The 17,200-nt window shown below is 42.5% G+C and overlaps 1 protein-coding gene across 2 annotated transcripts in view; it reads left to right on the forward strand.

The window, feature by feature from the left end:
- Positions 1–17,200, forward strand: part of DGKI (diacylglycerol kinase iota) — a 308,370-nt gene that overhangs the window by 215,633 nt on the left and 75,537 nt on the right. For both annotated transcript variants that reach the window (XM_050918163.1, XM_050918170.1), the window contains one exon: positions 16,371–16,450. In XM_050918163.1, the coding sequence (XP_050774120.1) occupies positions 16,371–16,450 (80 nt within the window). The remainder of the gene's footprint in view (positions 1–16,370; positions 16,451–17,200) is intronic.

Below are 17,200 nucleotides of genomic sequence, written 5' to 3' on the forward strand. Positions count from 1 at the left end.
TAGTCAGGCATGACTTGCCCTTGGTGAATCCATGCTGACTGTTCCTGATCACTTTCCTCTCCTCTAAGTGCATCAGAATTGATTCCTTGAGGACCTGCTCCATGATTTTTCCAGGGACTGAGGTGAGGCTGACTGGCCTATAGTTTCCTGGATCATCCTCCTACTTTTTTTTTAAAGATGGGCACTATATTAGCCTTTTTCCAGTCATCCAGGACCTCCCTCGATCACCATGAGTTTTCAAAGATAATGACCAATGGCTCTGTAATTATATCCGCTAACTCCTTTAACACCCTCAGATGCAGCGCATCCGGCCCCATGGTCTTGTGCTCATCCAGCTTTTCTAAATAGTCCTGAACCATTTCTTTCTCCACAGAGGGTGGTCACCTCCTCCCCATGCTGTGCTGCCCAGTGCAGTAGTCTGGGAGCTGACCTTGTTCTTGAAGACAGAGGCAAAAAAAGCATTGAGTACCTTAGCTTTTTCCATATCCTCTGTCACTAGGTTGCCTCCCCCGTTCAGTAAGGGGCCCACACTTTCCTTGACTTCCTTCTTGTTGCTAACATACCTGAAAAAGCCCTTCTTGTTACTCTTAACATCTCTTACTAATTGCCACATTCAGAGTGTAAGTTGAAAACAGGCAGCTGGTTGCATTGGCATCACTGACGATGGTCCGCATGCTTAAAAATGAAGTCCCTTTCCTTGATGACACATGGAATCATTAATCAATGCGGGACACAGCTGCTTGCGATAACAGTTTAATAGAGTCTTGCTCATGCATCTGCCTCATTATTCATGTTAAATTACAAGCAGTCTGTTTGTTGTGTAACAAAGCTGTAGCTTCCTCGATAATACAGGACTCCCTGGTAATTACAGGATGGCAAGCCTTTTAATTGGTTTGCTAATCTTACTGTAGAAAGATAGAAATACTGTTTCAGTCTCTCTCTCTCTCCCACCCCTCCCTAGTTCCCTGGCTCACCATCACTTCTTCCAGCAATGGAATTGAGATGGTCTGAATTTTAATACAGGTTCTGACAGCCTCTTGTAAACTCCTGCTGGTAGATTTCAGCCATAATTAAAGCAATTACAGACTCCATCAGAGGGCTGATGAGAATTATAACAAGATGATGGTGGAGTGGAGTGGATGATGGTAGAGGGGAGTTTCTATTAATAAACTTGAGATGTGAGTCCAATGGACCCTAAACAAAAGGGACCAGATTATAAATATTCATTTATACTGTGAAAATGTTATTTTGGATGAATTGATGCCTCTTGTAGATCTCTTTTCCTGTTGCATAGTCTCAGCATTTGAGGAAAGGAAAACAAACCCATTGTCAATAATTTTTTTAAAATCCCTTAACAGACCTAAAACAAACCTGTTCTAACAAACAAACAATTTAGAAGATGGGATACTGTTATTACAACAGTAAATACATATTATGTTATTTGTTACTGGTGAAAAACACAATGATAATGTTATCCTAAATGTCTAGTAAATAATGTAAGAGCATTATGAGAGATGTGGCAGATCTCTGATCTGGATTTTGTTTGTATGGGAATCTGGCCATTTGCTGGATTTTTGTTCAGATTCATCCTAAAAATAAAAATTTGGGTGTTAAATACTTAAAATGGCTACTGCCAGATAGTGGGGACCATTTTAAATATTAGCCTGCTCCTTCATCTCTTCATCCTGCTGTTTGATTTCCTGCTAATTCCATCTCTGACCCCAGACTGGTTCCTCACTTTCTTATTAGTACAGCATTTCTTTTTCACCAGCCTTTTCCTGGTCCAAGACCCAACTACTAGCTGCCTTCCTTCCTTCCTTCCTCTGAATGCTTTTTGTAGTAGTAAAAATGTTGGAAAACAAAAAAAAAAAAGCCCAGTCCCTCTCCAACTGCCCCCCCAATCAACTTAAAATAGACAACAAAAAACATGCATCCTCCCCACTCCCCTTACAATACTTAGAAAAGTCCTGAGTGAATATATAATCTTTGAAATTTACCCTAAAAGTCAACAGACTTGTACTTTGTTGGGCCAGGAGCTAAATGCTTCTAACCAGAATTGTGCTTGCTTCAGTTTAGTAGAGGTTGAATCAACTTTCAGGATGGTGCAAGGGAAGAGAAGAGTTCTTTACAGATGCTAGAAACCAAACTACTTCATAAATTGTAGTCATCATCTTGAATTTGACACCTAGGAAAAAAATTATCCATGCAGTCCAGTGAGCATAATGACATAACCTCCCTTCCCAGTTACCTTGTGACATAGACAGCATAGATCTCCTGTCAAGATGTCTAAACAGCAAAACATGGTTATGGGTGTGGCAAGGAATGAGACTGAAGACACCAGGTGCCTTCAACTAACTGAAAAATGCAGGTAACTATTATTACTGCATTTCTGAAGTGGGTTATTGAATACATGTTAAAAGATTTTTGGTAGCAGCTCAGTGGGTCTGAACAAGTATACCAATACCCCCACTCTCTGTCTTCATCAGTGAGATTCCTCCTTTTGCCTGGGGTGCTGGAACAATTTGTATTGTGGGGGTGCTGAGAGCCATTGAACCAAACTGTAAACCCTGAATATAATAGAAACCACTTGAAGCCAGGGGGTGCAGCAGCACCCCTAGTTCCAGCATCTGTGCCTTTTTCAATAAATTATCATTAAAAATTATCAGCCCAAGTGAAAAAACAAAAACTGCTCACCTGCTCTTTACCAAGATAATTATAATGAAAATTATATGATATTCTACTCACCTGTCAAAAGAAAAAAAAACAACATACCCTGGGCAAATAAATAGGTAGAATTTTGCAAGGCTGATTTTAAAACATAACTATAGATAATCCCTACATTCCAAAGAAATATAGCTGTTTGTTTGCTGCCAAGCAGAGACCCCTGTTATATGAATTCTAAGTTGGAGAGGCTCACTTTTGAGGTGCGTGCCAATTTCTCTGCATCAGGTCATGCCCCCACAGTAACACCATGGCTTTCAGCAGCCTGTCTTTCTCTCTCTGTACCTTTGTGGTTCTCAGTCCACACATCTTTCTGTACTGTTAGAGAATAAACATGGATATGAAAAGTCCAGAATGTTTCAATTACTGCCCACTTCCCTGCTCCCACTATCTTAATTAAAAAAAAAACACCAACAACAAGAAGACAGAAATCAGAACATGAAAAGGAAACCAGTTAATAACAACTCACTTTATTATCCCTGCAGGAACACTTCAGGAAAGCTATTAAGATTTTGCCTATGACATGTCTCCATAATAGAGTTTTGGAAGCTCTGACATCAGCATAACAATCTGAATCACCCTAAATCAGAGTAAACACATTTCACGCTCCTTGTGTGCTTGATTCTATCAGCTGCTTCATCTAAAATTGAATTTTCCCCCGTCTAACAACTTGTCATACCAACAGTTCAGTGAAGATTAATCTATGCTCTGCTGGAGGTAGACACCTCATTTCGAAAACCTTCTGAGCAATTAAATGGTGTCACTCTGTCCTCTGAAGGGCACGTCCATTCGCACCTGATTCTCGTTTTCTGTCATACTCTACTTTTCTTGTTGCTTTAGCAGGCATTTCACCAACATTTGCTACCAAATTGTCTGCCCCTCCCCTCCCTCCCCACTCCCTCTCTCTTGTTCTTTCTTCTACCTACCCCTGGATATTATCATTGGGATGGTGAAAATGTAGGGGTACCTTGCACCCTTCAGCAAGGAGAAATGGGTAACTTCCTGACTATTAAAGCATCATTCTTTTGAGAATGGGGTGTGTGTGCACACACACACATGATGTCAGTAAAGCTGGGCAATTTTTTTTTATGAATAGTTTATTCATTTAAAAATGCAGTTTTAGGTTGACTGAAAATATCTGCAAATTTGACATGAATAGTTTTGATCAATTCCCTCTCCTCCCTCAAACTTAGATGCCATTCACAGCACAACTAGAGAAGGACATGTGCAACATTTACCCCACGGGTTACAGCACTTACCCAGGATGTGAGAAAACCTGAGTTCAATGTCCTGCCAGGAAGTGGAGATTTGAACTTGGGTCACCTGCATTGTAGGAGTCTGCCATAACCACATCTCGCTCATCCTGTTGAAGCTGTGCCTCTTGTTATAGATAATTAAATGATCATTGGAACAGGAACTTAGGATCTCCCTTAGGGAGAGCCCTAATTACCAGGCTACGATGTCAAAGAACATAATAGATAACAACTGGAAGAAAGGAGATGCTGATAATGATGAATATAAATCAGAAGCGAGGAATTGTGGAACATTGATTACTAGACGAAAATGGTAGGATTATCAGTAATAATGAAGAAAAGGCAGAAGTATTCATTAAATATTTCTGTTCTGTATTGGGGAAAAACAAATGATATAGTCACATCATATGATAAGATGAAAATATTTTCCATTCCAATAGCAGTAACTCAGGAGGATATTAAAGAGCAGTTTCTCAGGTTAGGCATTTTTAAATGTGCACATCCAGATAACTTGCATCCATGAGTTTTAAAAGAGCTGACTGAGGAGCTCACTGGACCATTAATGTTGATTTTCTATAACTCTTGGAACACTGGAGAAGTTCCAAAAGAAAGATAATATTGTGCCAGTATTTAAAAAGGGTAAATGGGATGATCCAGGTAAATATAGGTCTGTCAGTCTGACGTCAATCCTGGGCAAGATAATGGAACAGTTGATATGGGACTTGATTAATAAAGAATTTAAGGAGAGTAATATAATTAATGTCAATCAACATGGATGTCTGGAAAATAGATCCTGTCAGATTAACTTGATTTTTTTTGGATGAGATTACAAATTTGGCTGATGAAGGTAATAATTTGAAGGTAATATTCATGGACTTCGGTAAGACGTTTGACTCGGTACCACATACAATTTTGATTAAGAAACTATAAAGATACAAAGTTTAGATGGCGCACACATTAAATGAATTAAAAATTGGTTAAATGTAATGTCGTAGTAAATAATGAAGAGGACAGATCAAAGCTATCGATTAATCTGGATCGCTTGGTAAACAGGGCACAAGCAAACAATATGTTTTAATATGGCTAAATGTAAATATAAATATCTAGGAACAAAGAATGCAGGCCATACTTACAAGATGGAGGACTCTATACTGGGAAGCAGAGACTCTGAAAAAGATTTGGGAGTGTGCGTGTGTAGGGTAGGGGTTGGATACTTAGCTGAACATGAGCTTCCAGTGTGGTGATGTAGCTCAAAGATTAATGCAGAAATAGGAGAATCTTAAGTAGCAGGAGAGAGATTATTTTACCTCTATATTTGGCACTGGTGTGAGAACTGCTGGAATGGTGTGTCCAGTTCTGGTGCCCACAATTCAAGAAGGATGTTAATAAATTGGAGACAGTTCAGGGAAGAGCTATGAGCTAGAAAACACGCCTTCTGGGGTATGCTGACACAGCAGCTGGGAGGTGTAATTCCCGGGGTGTGTAGCTGTACAGTGTGGCTGTGGCAGCACAGCTGGCAGCGTGGGCTAGCCACTAAGTACGTACCCAGGGATTGGGTGGATTGTACTCAGGTGGCTAGTCTGATTTGCTGCCCGTGTTGCCACAGTCACATAGTGATAGACTGAAGGAGCTGAATCTGATTAGTTTAACAAAGAGAAGATTAAGAGGTGTCTTGATCACAGACTGTAAGTAGCTATGTGGGGAACAAAGAATTGATAATGGGCTCTCCTATCTAGCAGAGAACGGTATAACAAGATCCAATGGCTGGAAGGTGTAGCTAGACAAATTCACTGGAAATAAGGCATACATTTTTTACAGTGAAAGTAGTTAACCATTAGAAAAATGTATCAAGGGTTGTGGTGGATTCTTTATTGCTGGCGGTTTTTGAAACAAGATTTTTTTTTTACAGAGGTGTTCAAACTAGAATTATTTTGGAGGAAATTCTATGGTCTGTTATGCAGCAGGTCAGACTAAATGATCACAATGTCTTTTTTCTGACCTTTGAATCTGTGAGTTCTCTTTCTCTCTGGCCCAATGACTATTCCATGGGTGTCAGGTGAGGCCCCCCCACCCACAGGAGTCCTGAGACCGCCGCTTTGTGGCCAGAGGAGCCCCAACCCCCCCTCCCACACCAACCCAGCCACCCTGGGCACCTAGCTGCCAGCCCCCATGAGCTTCAGGGGAGAGGGAGAGCGAGGGCGGGGCCTCAGGGCAGAGTGCGGACAGGGCCACGGGTCTGGGTTAGGGGAGGCTTAGCCTCCAATGGCTTATGATACCCACCACCCATACACTATGCACTCTGATTGTGAATAACTGTGAATTGCCAGTATAAGTGACATGGAATTATATTTCCGGATATGGAGGGCTGCATTCTCGATATATCCCTGGATATCTGTTCTGCTTTTCCTTGTAACTGCAGGAGAGTTTGATCCAAAGTGGCGTGGTGAGGAGGAGTTGAGGTGGTCATAAACTGAATTTATTCTACCTAACCTTTTCTTCTTTTTAATAATAAAAACCTTTCAGATTCTGACCATCATAAATGCTTTTCCCCCTTCCTATTGTGGAGCAGAAATTCTTATCACTGTGGGGATATGCAGCGAATATTCACAGCACAATTAGTGAACTGAGCAGTCTGCATCCCTTTCTGATTCTTCTCAGTATCGCCATCTTAGATTTGTCGCTTCGGTGGCAGAGTGGTGAATAAGGTCACTAGGAGTGGGAATTGCACAGTGACTCTTACAGAATCTGCTTAGCCTTCTGTATGCTCCATGCAGTGTAATCCAATGCTTTTAGCTTCAGTATGTCAAAAAAGGTGTGTTCCCCTGCCAAAACAAACATGCAATTTCCCCCAAGCCCTTCCCTGCCATGCTGTCCCTGACTCTCTCCAAGGCCTGGTCTGCACTGGAGAGGGAGCGGGGGTCGATGTAAGATACACAACTTCAACTACAGGAATAGCGTAGCTGAAGTCAACGTATCTTATTTCGACTTACCTCCTGTGCTCATGGCGCAGGATTGACAGTTGCCGCTCCCCCATTGACTCTGCTTCCGCCACTTGCCCTGGTGGAGTTCCGGAGTGATGGGAGCGCATTCGGGGAGCAATATATTGCGTCTAGACGAGACGCCATATATCAATCCCTGATAGGTCCATTGCTACCTGCCGATCCAGTGGGTAGTCTGGACGTACCCCAAGTCCTATCTTTTCCCCGCCCCTGGCTCTTCACCCAAGTCCCATTCTCTTCACTTAACCTTGGCCAGTCTCCACTCCTCAGATCTTCTGTCCTAGTCCCAGTTTCCTCTCCTAGCCAGTTCTAGTCTCCCATTTCAGTCTTCACATCCCAGTCTCCCCACCAGTCCCAGTCTCCTTGCCCAGCCATTCCCAGTTTCCTGTCCATGCCCTTTTCCTTGTTCCCAGGCTTATCCATTCAATCAGTTTCCCTCTCCCTCTAATGCCTCTGGCCTCCAATCACCCCAGTGGTGGATTTAGAGTTAGTGGGGCCCTGCACACAGCTTAATTTTGCCCCCCCCCCGGATCCAGCCAATGGGATTTAGAGTTAGTGGGGCCCTGCACACGGCTTAATTTTGCCCCCCCCCGGATCCAGCCAATGGGAGCTGCAGGGTCGGCACTTGGAGCAGGGGTAGCATGCATAGACACATGTGTTCTCTCCCACCCCAGGGACTGTAGGAACATGCCATCCACTTCTGGGAGAGACGTGCCGGCCACTTCTGGGAGTGACATGGGGCCATCGGCCATAGCATGCAGGCAGCCTGCCTGCCTGAGCCCTGCTGTGCAGCCAGCTGGGACTCAGGCGCAGCTTGTCAGATATTTGTCCTGCATTTTGGGGGCACTCTTTGTTGTTGGGGGCCTCATTCCACCACACGGTTTGTTTCGTGGTAAATCCTCCCCATACCCACATTCCCCATCCTCTCTGGCTCACAGTCCCAGTCCATCCTGGGTATCCTCCTCCAATCTCAGTTTCCTCTGCACCTCCTCCCTGGCTCCTTGTCCCAGGAGGTTTCAGTTCTCTTCTTGCACTTGGACTCCTCATCAGATCTGTCTCCCTGTCTTCCCTCCTCACTGGTTCCCAGTCTCAGACTCCTTGCCCAGACAGTTCCAGCCTCTCCTCACACAATCCTAGTCTCTTCCCCATCTACTGGCTCCCAGTGCCCCTTCCATTTCCCTCCCAGTCTCCCCTTCAACTCCTAGTCCCAGTCTTCCTCAACCAAGCTTCTTGCCCCAAACACCAGAATTCTGGCTGATGGCTCCCTGGCATGTATACTGAAGGGCAGCCCAATGATCCAGTAACACAGTGTGTACTCTCTGCTGTAACCAGCCAGCTCTGCCTGCTGGTGCAGGGTTGTTGGGGGAAGTGGAGGTGAGCTATGACCATTCCTTGTCCCTGACCCTTTTGAGAAGGCTAGAGCTGTTGGCAATGTTAACTTTCAACATTATGGCAGGCATTTACTTAATGAGACAATGGGGGAAGGTTTGTAGTGTCCTCTGTGCACCTCCATCTATGCACCAGCACAGAACCATCCATACTCTAGTTTATATGTGTAGTTTCATACTTATTCTGTAGATGTACTCAGATATGTCCTATCAAATATGCCCAGTTTTAACAATCTGCACTAAAAACTCAACCTGGAATGCCCCTCCTCCCCAAAATAAAAGAGAGTGAAAGAAAAATGGAGCGAAAGGGGGGAAGGATAGCTCAGTTGTTTGAGCATTGGCCTGCTAAAACCAGGGTTGTGAGTTCAATCCTTGAGGGGGCCACTTAGGGATCTGGGGCAAAATCAGTACTTGGTCCTGCTAGTGAAGGCAGAGGGCTGGACTCAATGACCTTTCAGGGTCCCTTCCAGCTCTATGAGATAGATACATCTCAAATTATTATTTATTATAAAATCAGACTGTTTTTCCTAGGTCTTACCTTGTAACTAGTAATTGGGATCTTATTGTTAGAAATGAACCAGCAAAGCTGCCATTGATGTGGGCGCAAGCAGAATGCAGCTCTCTCTGCCACAGCTGTATTGGCCCACTAGTTCTGACAGTAGTAAAAAAAAAAAAAAACTCTCTTGTTCTTTTCAGTAAAATCAGCAGAAATGACCTGACAGAGATAGGGAGTGTTTGTGTGGCAAGAAGGTCCCATTAATACATACTCAATTCTTGGTCTACAACCCCACATTACAAGCTGAACCCCTTAATATGTGTCTGGTTATTTTATAGTTCAAACTCAAGGTTCTAGAGAATTTATTGTGGTGATTTGGCCCTTTACATTTCTAATGTCAGTGGCAATCTCATAGGAAAATGATATCCTTATAACATCCTGAACATACGGGATCTTTTATTTGCTGCATTAAACATTTACAGCCAAACACGCAATCTACACAATCCCTGAAGGTAATGAACTTTCTAGATCACACCTGTTTTGATCAGTATTTTTGCAGGTAAATTGTAGTGTTTAGATCACAATTGAATCCCTTAGTAACAGCAAATGAGGAAGTTAATTGAATTTTATCTCTTCTTGGTGGTAACAGGCAACATTTTTAGTCTTTTTCCATTTGTCTATATGAAATTTTCACTAGCTTCAGGGATTCAACACAATGAAGAGATGATAGGTGGGAGTTTTCTCCTTTATTTGTACATGCCGTAACTAACATCATGAGGAGTTTAGAAATCATTGATAATTCTTCCAGCCAGCATTTGGGGTGATTTGCATAGCAAAGTGTAGTGTGGCACCCGCCACGTTGCTGTGTCTCCAACCCAGCCTTTTGTTGATATACCGTTACCCCAATATAACTCGACCTGGTATAAGGAGGGTTCGCATACAAGGTGGTAAGACTGAGACCGGGCTACTCTGCTTCCTGCCGCTGCTAGTGAGTGCCTGCAGGGGTGGATAGGGGTCGGAACAGTCAGGGGACAGGAAGCGAGGGGTTGAGTAGGGTGCTGGGGGTGATTAGGGATGGGGGCCTCTGGAGGGGGCAGTCAGGGAATAAGGAACGACGAGGGGCAAAGCAAGTTTGATATAACGCGGTCTCACCTATAACGCGGTGAGATTTTTTGTCTCCCGAGGACCACGTTATATCGGGGTAGAGGTGTATTTGATTTGCCATTATAGGCAACAAACTTTCATCAGCAACTGTACAGGAAGTAAACTAATTGAAATATTCTGCCTATCTTATTCATCTACCTATATTCTTATAATGGCATTCATCGCCATAATAAGAGTGCTATGTCCGATACCCAATACAGCAAATTCTGTAATCCGATCCAAACCCTTTTGACTACTCAGGAGGTACAAAAGGGATTGGAAACTGGCTGCAGTGGGCAGAGAGTGGGTGTAGTGGAACTCTGTTTTGCTATGCCTGTGTTCACTAATACCCTGCAATGGTGGTGCAAGTCAGAGGGGCTGGGAAGCAGCTCTAACTCTCATCAGCACAGGAAGTGGCCAGGAGAATTAGGGAGCTGTACCCATCTCTCTGATTGCTCCCACGCCCATACCTTTCACCTGCTCTAAGTGATGCTCTAGCATTGAAAATAATTAAATAATCTATATGTATTTTGGTGAGAGCCAAAAAACAAACCATCTGTGGACTGATGTCATTTTGAGTAATCATACTGGGCTACCCAAGACCGTACCCTGGGACAGTTCTTTAGGGTGCCTGTGACTAGCCAGTAATACTCATTGTCTAGGTCAGTGGTTCTCAAAGCCGGTCCCCTGCTTGTTCAGGGAAAGCCCCTAGCAGGCCGGGCCAGTTTGTTTACCTGCCGCGTCTGCAGGTTTGGTTGATCACAGCTCTCACTGGCTGCGGTTCACTGCTCCAGGCCAATGGGGGCTGCGGGAGGCAGCATGGGCTGAGGAATGTGGTGGCCACCGCCACCCCCATTGGCCTGGAGTAGTGAACCGTGGCCAGTGGCAGCTGCAATTGGCCGAACCTGCGGACGCAGCAGGTAAACAAACTGGCCCAGCCCGCCAGGGGCTTTCCCTGAACAAGTAGTGGATCGGCTTTGAGAACCACTGGTCTAGGTGATAGCCCTCCTCTAATGTACATAGGTCATAACTGCACACTAGCTATCTATCAGCCAAAATGGACGACGGCCAAGGGAAAAGGGGTAGAAAATCTGGAAGATCACCAGATCAAAACCAAACCAAATGCTATTGGTGAAGGATCAAAAGGCTGGAAGAACCAGCTCCAAACCAAACTATCTTACTGCAAGGGACATCACAAACCCATCACAATGATCAAATAAAGGGCATGAGGCTGTCCAGGAAATGGGTTCTGCTTTGGTTCTTCTACAATATGCATAAATACCAAACCTCCCTTCTCCCTGCCCAGGTTTTCCTCATGCAAAGGCTCTCCCACTGCACTGGCTAAGGGTGCGTCTACATAGGGAACAAAAAAAAAAAAAAGATCCACCAAAGCGAGTCTTAGAGCCCAGGTCAACTGGCTTGGACTCACAGGGCTAACGCTGCAGGGCTAAAAATGAGAGCAGTTTAGATGCTGGGCTTGAGCTGGAGCCCAGGCTCTGAACCTGTGGAGGGGGAAAGGTCTCAGAACCCAGGCTCTCGCCTGACCCCAGCCTCCACACTGCTAATTTTAGCTCTGCAACACGAGCCCCATGACCCTGAGGTAGTTTACCTGTGCTCTGAGGCTCACTGCCATGTTTTGTTGTCTTGATGTACCCTCAGTGTGGGATGATGTTGGGTCCATTGTGACATCCCCTAGGATACAATCTGGACTGTGGAACTGCTGTGTCCCCTTAACTGTCTAGCCTGGGGTGCCTTTTACATTGTTTTGCTGTCAGAACAGCCACTTCTAGCCTACTCACGGTGCCTTCAGCATGCAAATTCACTCCCAGCTGAATACATCAATTTTCTCCCAGACACTCATGAACTATATATAGGGTGACGCCTGCAAATCTTCTGGTTCCAGTCTTGCATCCCAGGAATGTGCATCTTGAACTGCTCAGGACCCCTCTGAACAGTGTAAGCTCATTAAAAGTCCATCATTCCATCAGAGGGAATGATTATGCACTAGCCTTTTGTTAATCTGAGCAGAGCTTTCCCGAACACTTCAAACAAAACACGTTGGTTTAGATAAAAGAATAAAACAAGTTTATTAACTAGAAAAAGATAGATTTTATGTGATTATAAGTGTTTAAGGCATAAAAGTGAGAATTGGTTACAAAAGAAATAAAAGATAAAACCACAATCTAATTCCTAAACTTTACCAAGCTAAATAAGATTAGAGAGCAAGAAGATTTCTCTCATCCCAAAACTTTCAGCAGTCCATGCTAACTGGAAAGCCTTCCAATTAGAACCACTTCCCCCAGTTCAGTGATGGTTCTTTCAAATAATCTTGCTGCTGTGAGTAGAGATGGGGGGAGAAGAGAGGTCTGGAGGTATTTTTGCCCTTCCTTCTTATACTCTAACTCCTTGTGCTGGAAAAGCCTTTGCTGGGTCATGAGGTCAGGCAGTTCCATGGCATATGTAAGCTTGCAAATGTCTTTCAGGTGAATTGTAAATTTCCTGTTTACAACTCCCCTGATAGTGAATCTCTGTTTATGCAGTTAACATTTTCACAGTACCTGTGCTCAGTTCTTTGGTATGTTTCTGAGGAATTAGTCTGTGGGCATTCCCCAGAACTATAGCACATTACACAGTAAAATCTCATAGTTTCACATGTAATATTGTTACACACATCATAACAGTACAATGATGTTCAGCAGATTATGAGTTTTCAAATAATATCTCGCAAGGCATACTTTATACAAAATATAGTGAACATGGGGGTACAGGGCAGGCAATGAAGAAGGGTCTTGGAGCCCAGGCTGCAGCCTGACCACTGCCCGTACACTACTATTTTTAGCTCTCCAGCATGAGCCCCATGACCCGAAGTTAGTTTACCTGTTCTCTGAGACTCACTGATATGGCTTGTGTTTTCTTTTGTGTTTTGCTGTCTTGACGTACCCTCAGTATGGGAAGACATTGGGTCCATATACTTGCTCTGAGTGGAACTGGTTGAGAAATGAGGAGTGTGTGTGGAGATTGTTGTTGATAAAATTTTCCATCCAGCTCCAGTTTTGAAGAGAATTCTCTCCCATGTTTAGCTGTTTTAAATGTCTTTTTCATCTGTAAAATTCAGGTTGTCCCTTCTTGTTTTAGGAAACCTATTTCCTTTCAAAGGATCTCTTTGGTGAGCTTCCCAAGCAATGTATTCGTATCTGCCTCCTCATTGCTCTACCATGCACATAGTTATCTGTACTGGGAAGCAGCGTAGTCTGGTGATTAGATCAAGGGACTGGAGATCTGGAAATCTTCTGTACTTTCTCTAATCTATCACTCACTGTGGGGTCATGAACAAATCTCTAATCTACAGTTGTGTCTATTCCCTCTTCCACGCTTCACCTGAAAAATGGGGCTAACAACACATACAGTGGTCACCATATATCAAATGGTACCATCCCATGTTATCTGAGATATCACAATATTTCCTTATATTTAGAATTGACAATAACTACAATATTCTAGATACCACTTATCGGTATTGTTCAGCAAACAGTGATTTTCTTTAAATGACAACCACTCTGTCAACCAGTGTAAAGTACTTTGAGATTTTTGGATGAACACTGATATGTACATTGAAAGTATTTACTATTACCTGATAAAATAAGCAATTAACATTTCAGTTTTTGGTCACACTAGGCCAAGATTCATACATAAGAGCTAGGGCTCTTATACAAACCCATTGTAAATGTCACTCTCATCATTTCATGGGTGGAATCACCTAACAATGATTTTTATAAAATTCTTTTATCAATACCTGTTAAAATTAATATATGGGACATAATTTAATGAATGTTCTTTCTCCCACCTGGGAAGATTGAAAGGCACACTGTGCTTTTCTTTCATCCGTGCAAATAACGCAACTTCAGGAAATTTCATAGCTGAACTGTCTCTTGCATATTAGCACTTACATCCCAGATTTATGGATTTCCTTAAAATTCCAGACATTCTAAAGTCTCTCCTCTCTGAATCATGAGGAAGTATTACTGTTATTAATTAACAACTTCAATCTTTGGTTAGTTGCATTGTCTCAGTAGGACAAGCCTTTGGTCCCAGTTAGGCACATACATTCCTTAGTCAATGGAGGAGGTTAATAGAAAATAATTTTTTTTAAAAAAGAGGAAAATGTAGGACCCAATTACACAGTCCCCTTGTGCATTGTTGCTATTGGAGGCATAGTGATATCTGTTGTGATTCACTGATTACTTCTGTGAAACATTACAAAATACCATTTCAGCAGGGACTGTAGAGGGGCCTAAAGAATTGAAACTAAACAGCTATTAAATACATTCATTAAAGTAGGCAGGTTAAGAAATAATAAATACTGAGCCAAGAGAATTAGTCTGTATCCCAGAGCATCTAAACAAATAAAAAGCATGTAACAACTGGCACTGTTCTATAGGCTCTCCTCACCAACTCTTTTTGGTAATGAAAGGTCCTAGGGATCAACGTTGGAATCCTTCCTTTCTGGCATTTGTAAGAATTAAGATGTGGGTGAGTGGGAGATTGCTAGAAGGAAATGTGTTTTTTCATTACTGCAGAGGGAATGTGAGATATTCTCTTCCTTCCTTATTGGTCTCAGCTACCTTCCTCCCACATACCCATTCTTATTTTCTCAACCCCTGCCTCCGAGCAGAACATCCTACTTTTTTCTTAGGCTCATAATCATAGCTGGTTAATCATAATCATAGTGTTAATGCCACGGCTCTGGTCTGAGTTGGTCAGTAGGCCCTGTGCAGAGCTTGAATGCTGCAGAACTCTTCCTTCTATGTCTGAGATTGCTAAACTTCTCTAGCCTGCCTCAGTGGGCGAAGGGAATATGAACTATGAAGACTCTCCTCATTATCTCTTGTCATTGTCTGTTTCCTTCACTTATCAGAACAAAGAGCTCCTCAGGAGGCAAACATCCCAAGGTCCCTCTTAATCAAATCCTTTTGAATTACAAGAGCAGCTGCTGTTGCAGCGTAGTTAGTTTTTCAATTTACCCTACTGTTGTCAGTAACTTTACATGACTCCTTGTTATCCAATCAACTAAACCGTTTATGACGATAAGGATCTCATCCTCTCCTGGAATATTTCCTATGAATATTCTAATCTCTTCCTGCTATTTCTTTGCTGCTTCCCCAGTTGCTACTGCTGTGTTTGGTTAAAGCCTGTCTAGGGAGACGGAAGACATCATTAAATGAGTCCATTTTAGAAATACGAGTACTTCCAAGTCTCCCTTCTCCTGTTTGTTTGGTGAGATGCTACTAAAGCAAGTGAGCACGCTCATTTGCAGGCTCATTGAAAGGTCCAAGAACAGAGTAGCTACAGGGACTGAACTCCCTTCTCCCATTAAAAGTGATGCCTCCAGGACCAGGGAAAACATTTTGTGGTTTACATGTTTGGGGTTTTTAACAAAAATGTGAATATTTTTTCTGCAAAGGTGGATTTTTGGGGGGCAAGGGAAGGTGCGAACACATTTCTTTTTTGTCAAAAAGCCATTTTTCATTGAAAAATGTTTTGACAGAACATTTTCTACCCTCTCTAGTTATAATCTGGTGGGCCATAACTTCTGAATGCTTAATGTCTGTTTTAGAGGATCAGTGGTCAAGACTGGCCATCTCAAAATCTGAACTATTTTTTTTTCTCTTGTATCTCGTCACAAAGTCCAAGCAACTATTGCCAGATTTTCTTTCTGCTACAAATGCTTCAGTTGTTTTTCTGCTAAAATAAATAAAATGCAGAAATATAAAATCAACATCAGTCTTAGACCTACATTAATAAATCAGCATGCCCAGGCTGGAGATCATAAACAGCCCTAAAATTTCCTATCAATGTGCACAGCTCTAAAACAGATTAAAAAAAAAAAGAAGAGAGAGTCAGAGGTAAGTGGAAGAAAAATGGTTAGAAAATAGATGTAACTTTTAGGCTTCCAAGGTTATTTGTTTTTCATTGACTTTAAATTGTTTAAAAAGTGCTCAGGAGTCTCATTTCAAAAAATAATCACGGCTTTTTGCAATGCATAACAAAACACTCAACACCAATAACTCCTTTGCTGGGATACTATTCCTTTTGCTGTGTCAACATAATTGATAATTTTGGCAGACAAAGAAGGATGTAAACACGCTGTAGCCATATTAGCACCTGCAGTTTTAGCAACACAGAAAAACAGATGATTTGATAAATACAAAATGATAAAATGGATAAGGGAAAATAGGCTCAGGTTTCTAGGTGGTCGTTAAAAATTAGACAGTAAAATCTTTTTTGGGAATAAAAGGAAAATGCATTGAGAATGTTTGTTTAACCTTTGAAAAAGAGATTTTAATTAAAGGGTTCTTTTTGCTGTCCTCAGCCATACCTCTGGGAATTATAGTTATACGAGGAGATTGTGACTTGGAGGCCTGTCGTATGTATATTGACCGGCTACAAGAGGTGAGTCAGTGAGAATTTCAGTTATTACTTATTGATTTATGACGTACTTTTCTCAAATCTGAGTGTGTTACAGAATGATAGCTATAGACGCAATGTATAAAAAATGCTTCACTTCGCTTGCTCCTGAAACTGAAACTTCATGAGGGTGGGACATGGGAACCATTATAAATTCATAAGCAGCACTGCACAATATTTGGAGGACAGGAAGCGAGAGAAAGAATACTCTATCAATTTAAAGCAAAGAAAGGCATGAAAGGTAGTAGGTAGATTGTATTTACTGATGCCAGAATTTGATCAGAACAGCAGGACACCCCATGAATCTTGCGAAAATAATGTGGGTCTTTCAATGAAAAGTAGTAGTTAGGAAGATCTTGATTATTTGTGTAAGGATGGATAGATATGGTAGTAAAATGGAGCTGACTATGCAAATGATGTAATATTTGTATGGAAGTGACCCTGCTCACATCTGTGGTAAAGCTATGAGCATGCCAAGTATGAACTAAGTATTTCCAGAAGCCTGTGTTGACTCTAAGGGGCCATGTGTCATAACCTATTCCCAGATTTGGACCTTAGCATCCAAAATATGGGGGTTAGCATGAAAACCTCCAAGCTTAGTTACCAGCTTGGACCTGGTAAAGCTGCCACCACCCAAAAAATTAGAGTGTTTTGGGGCACTCTGGTCCCCCCAAAAAACCTTCCCTGGGGACCCCGAGACCCAAATCCCTTGAGTCTCACAACAAGGGAAATAAA

The sequence above is a fragment of the Gopherus flavomarginatus genome, chromosome 1 (assembly GCF_025201925.1).
Source record: "Gopherus flavomarginatus isolate rGopFla2 chromosome 1, rGopFla2.mat.asm, whole genome shotgun sequence".
In the NCBI taxonomy this organism is placed as follows: Eukaryota; Metazoa; Chordata; order Testudines; family Testudinidae; genus Gopherus; species Gopherus flavomarginatus.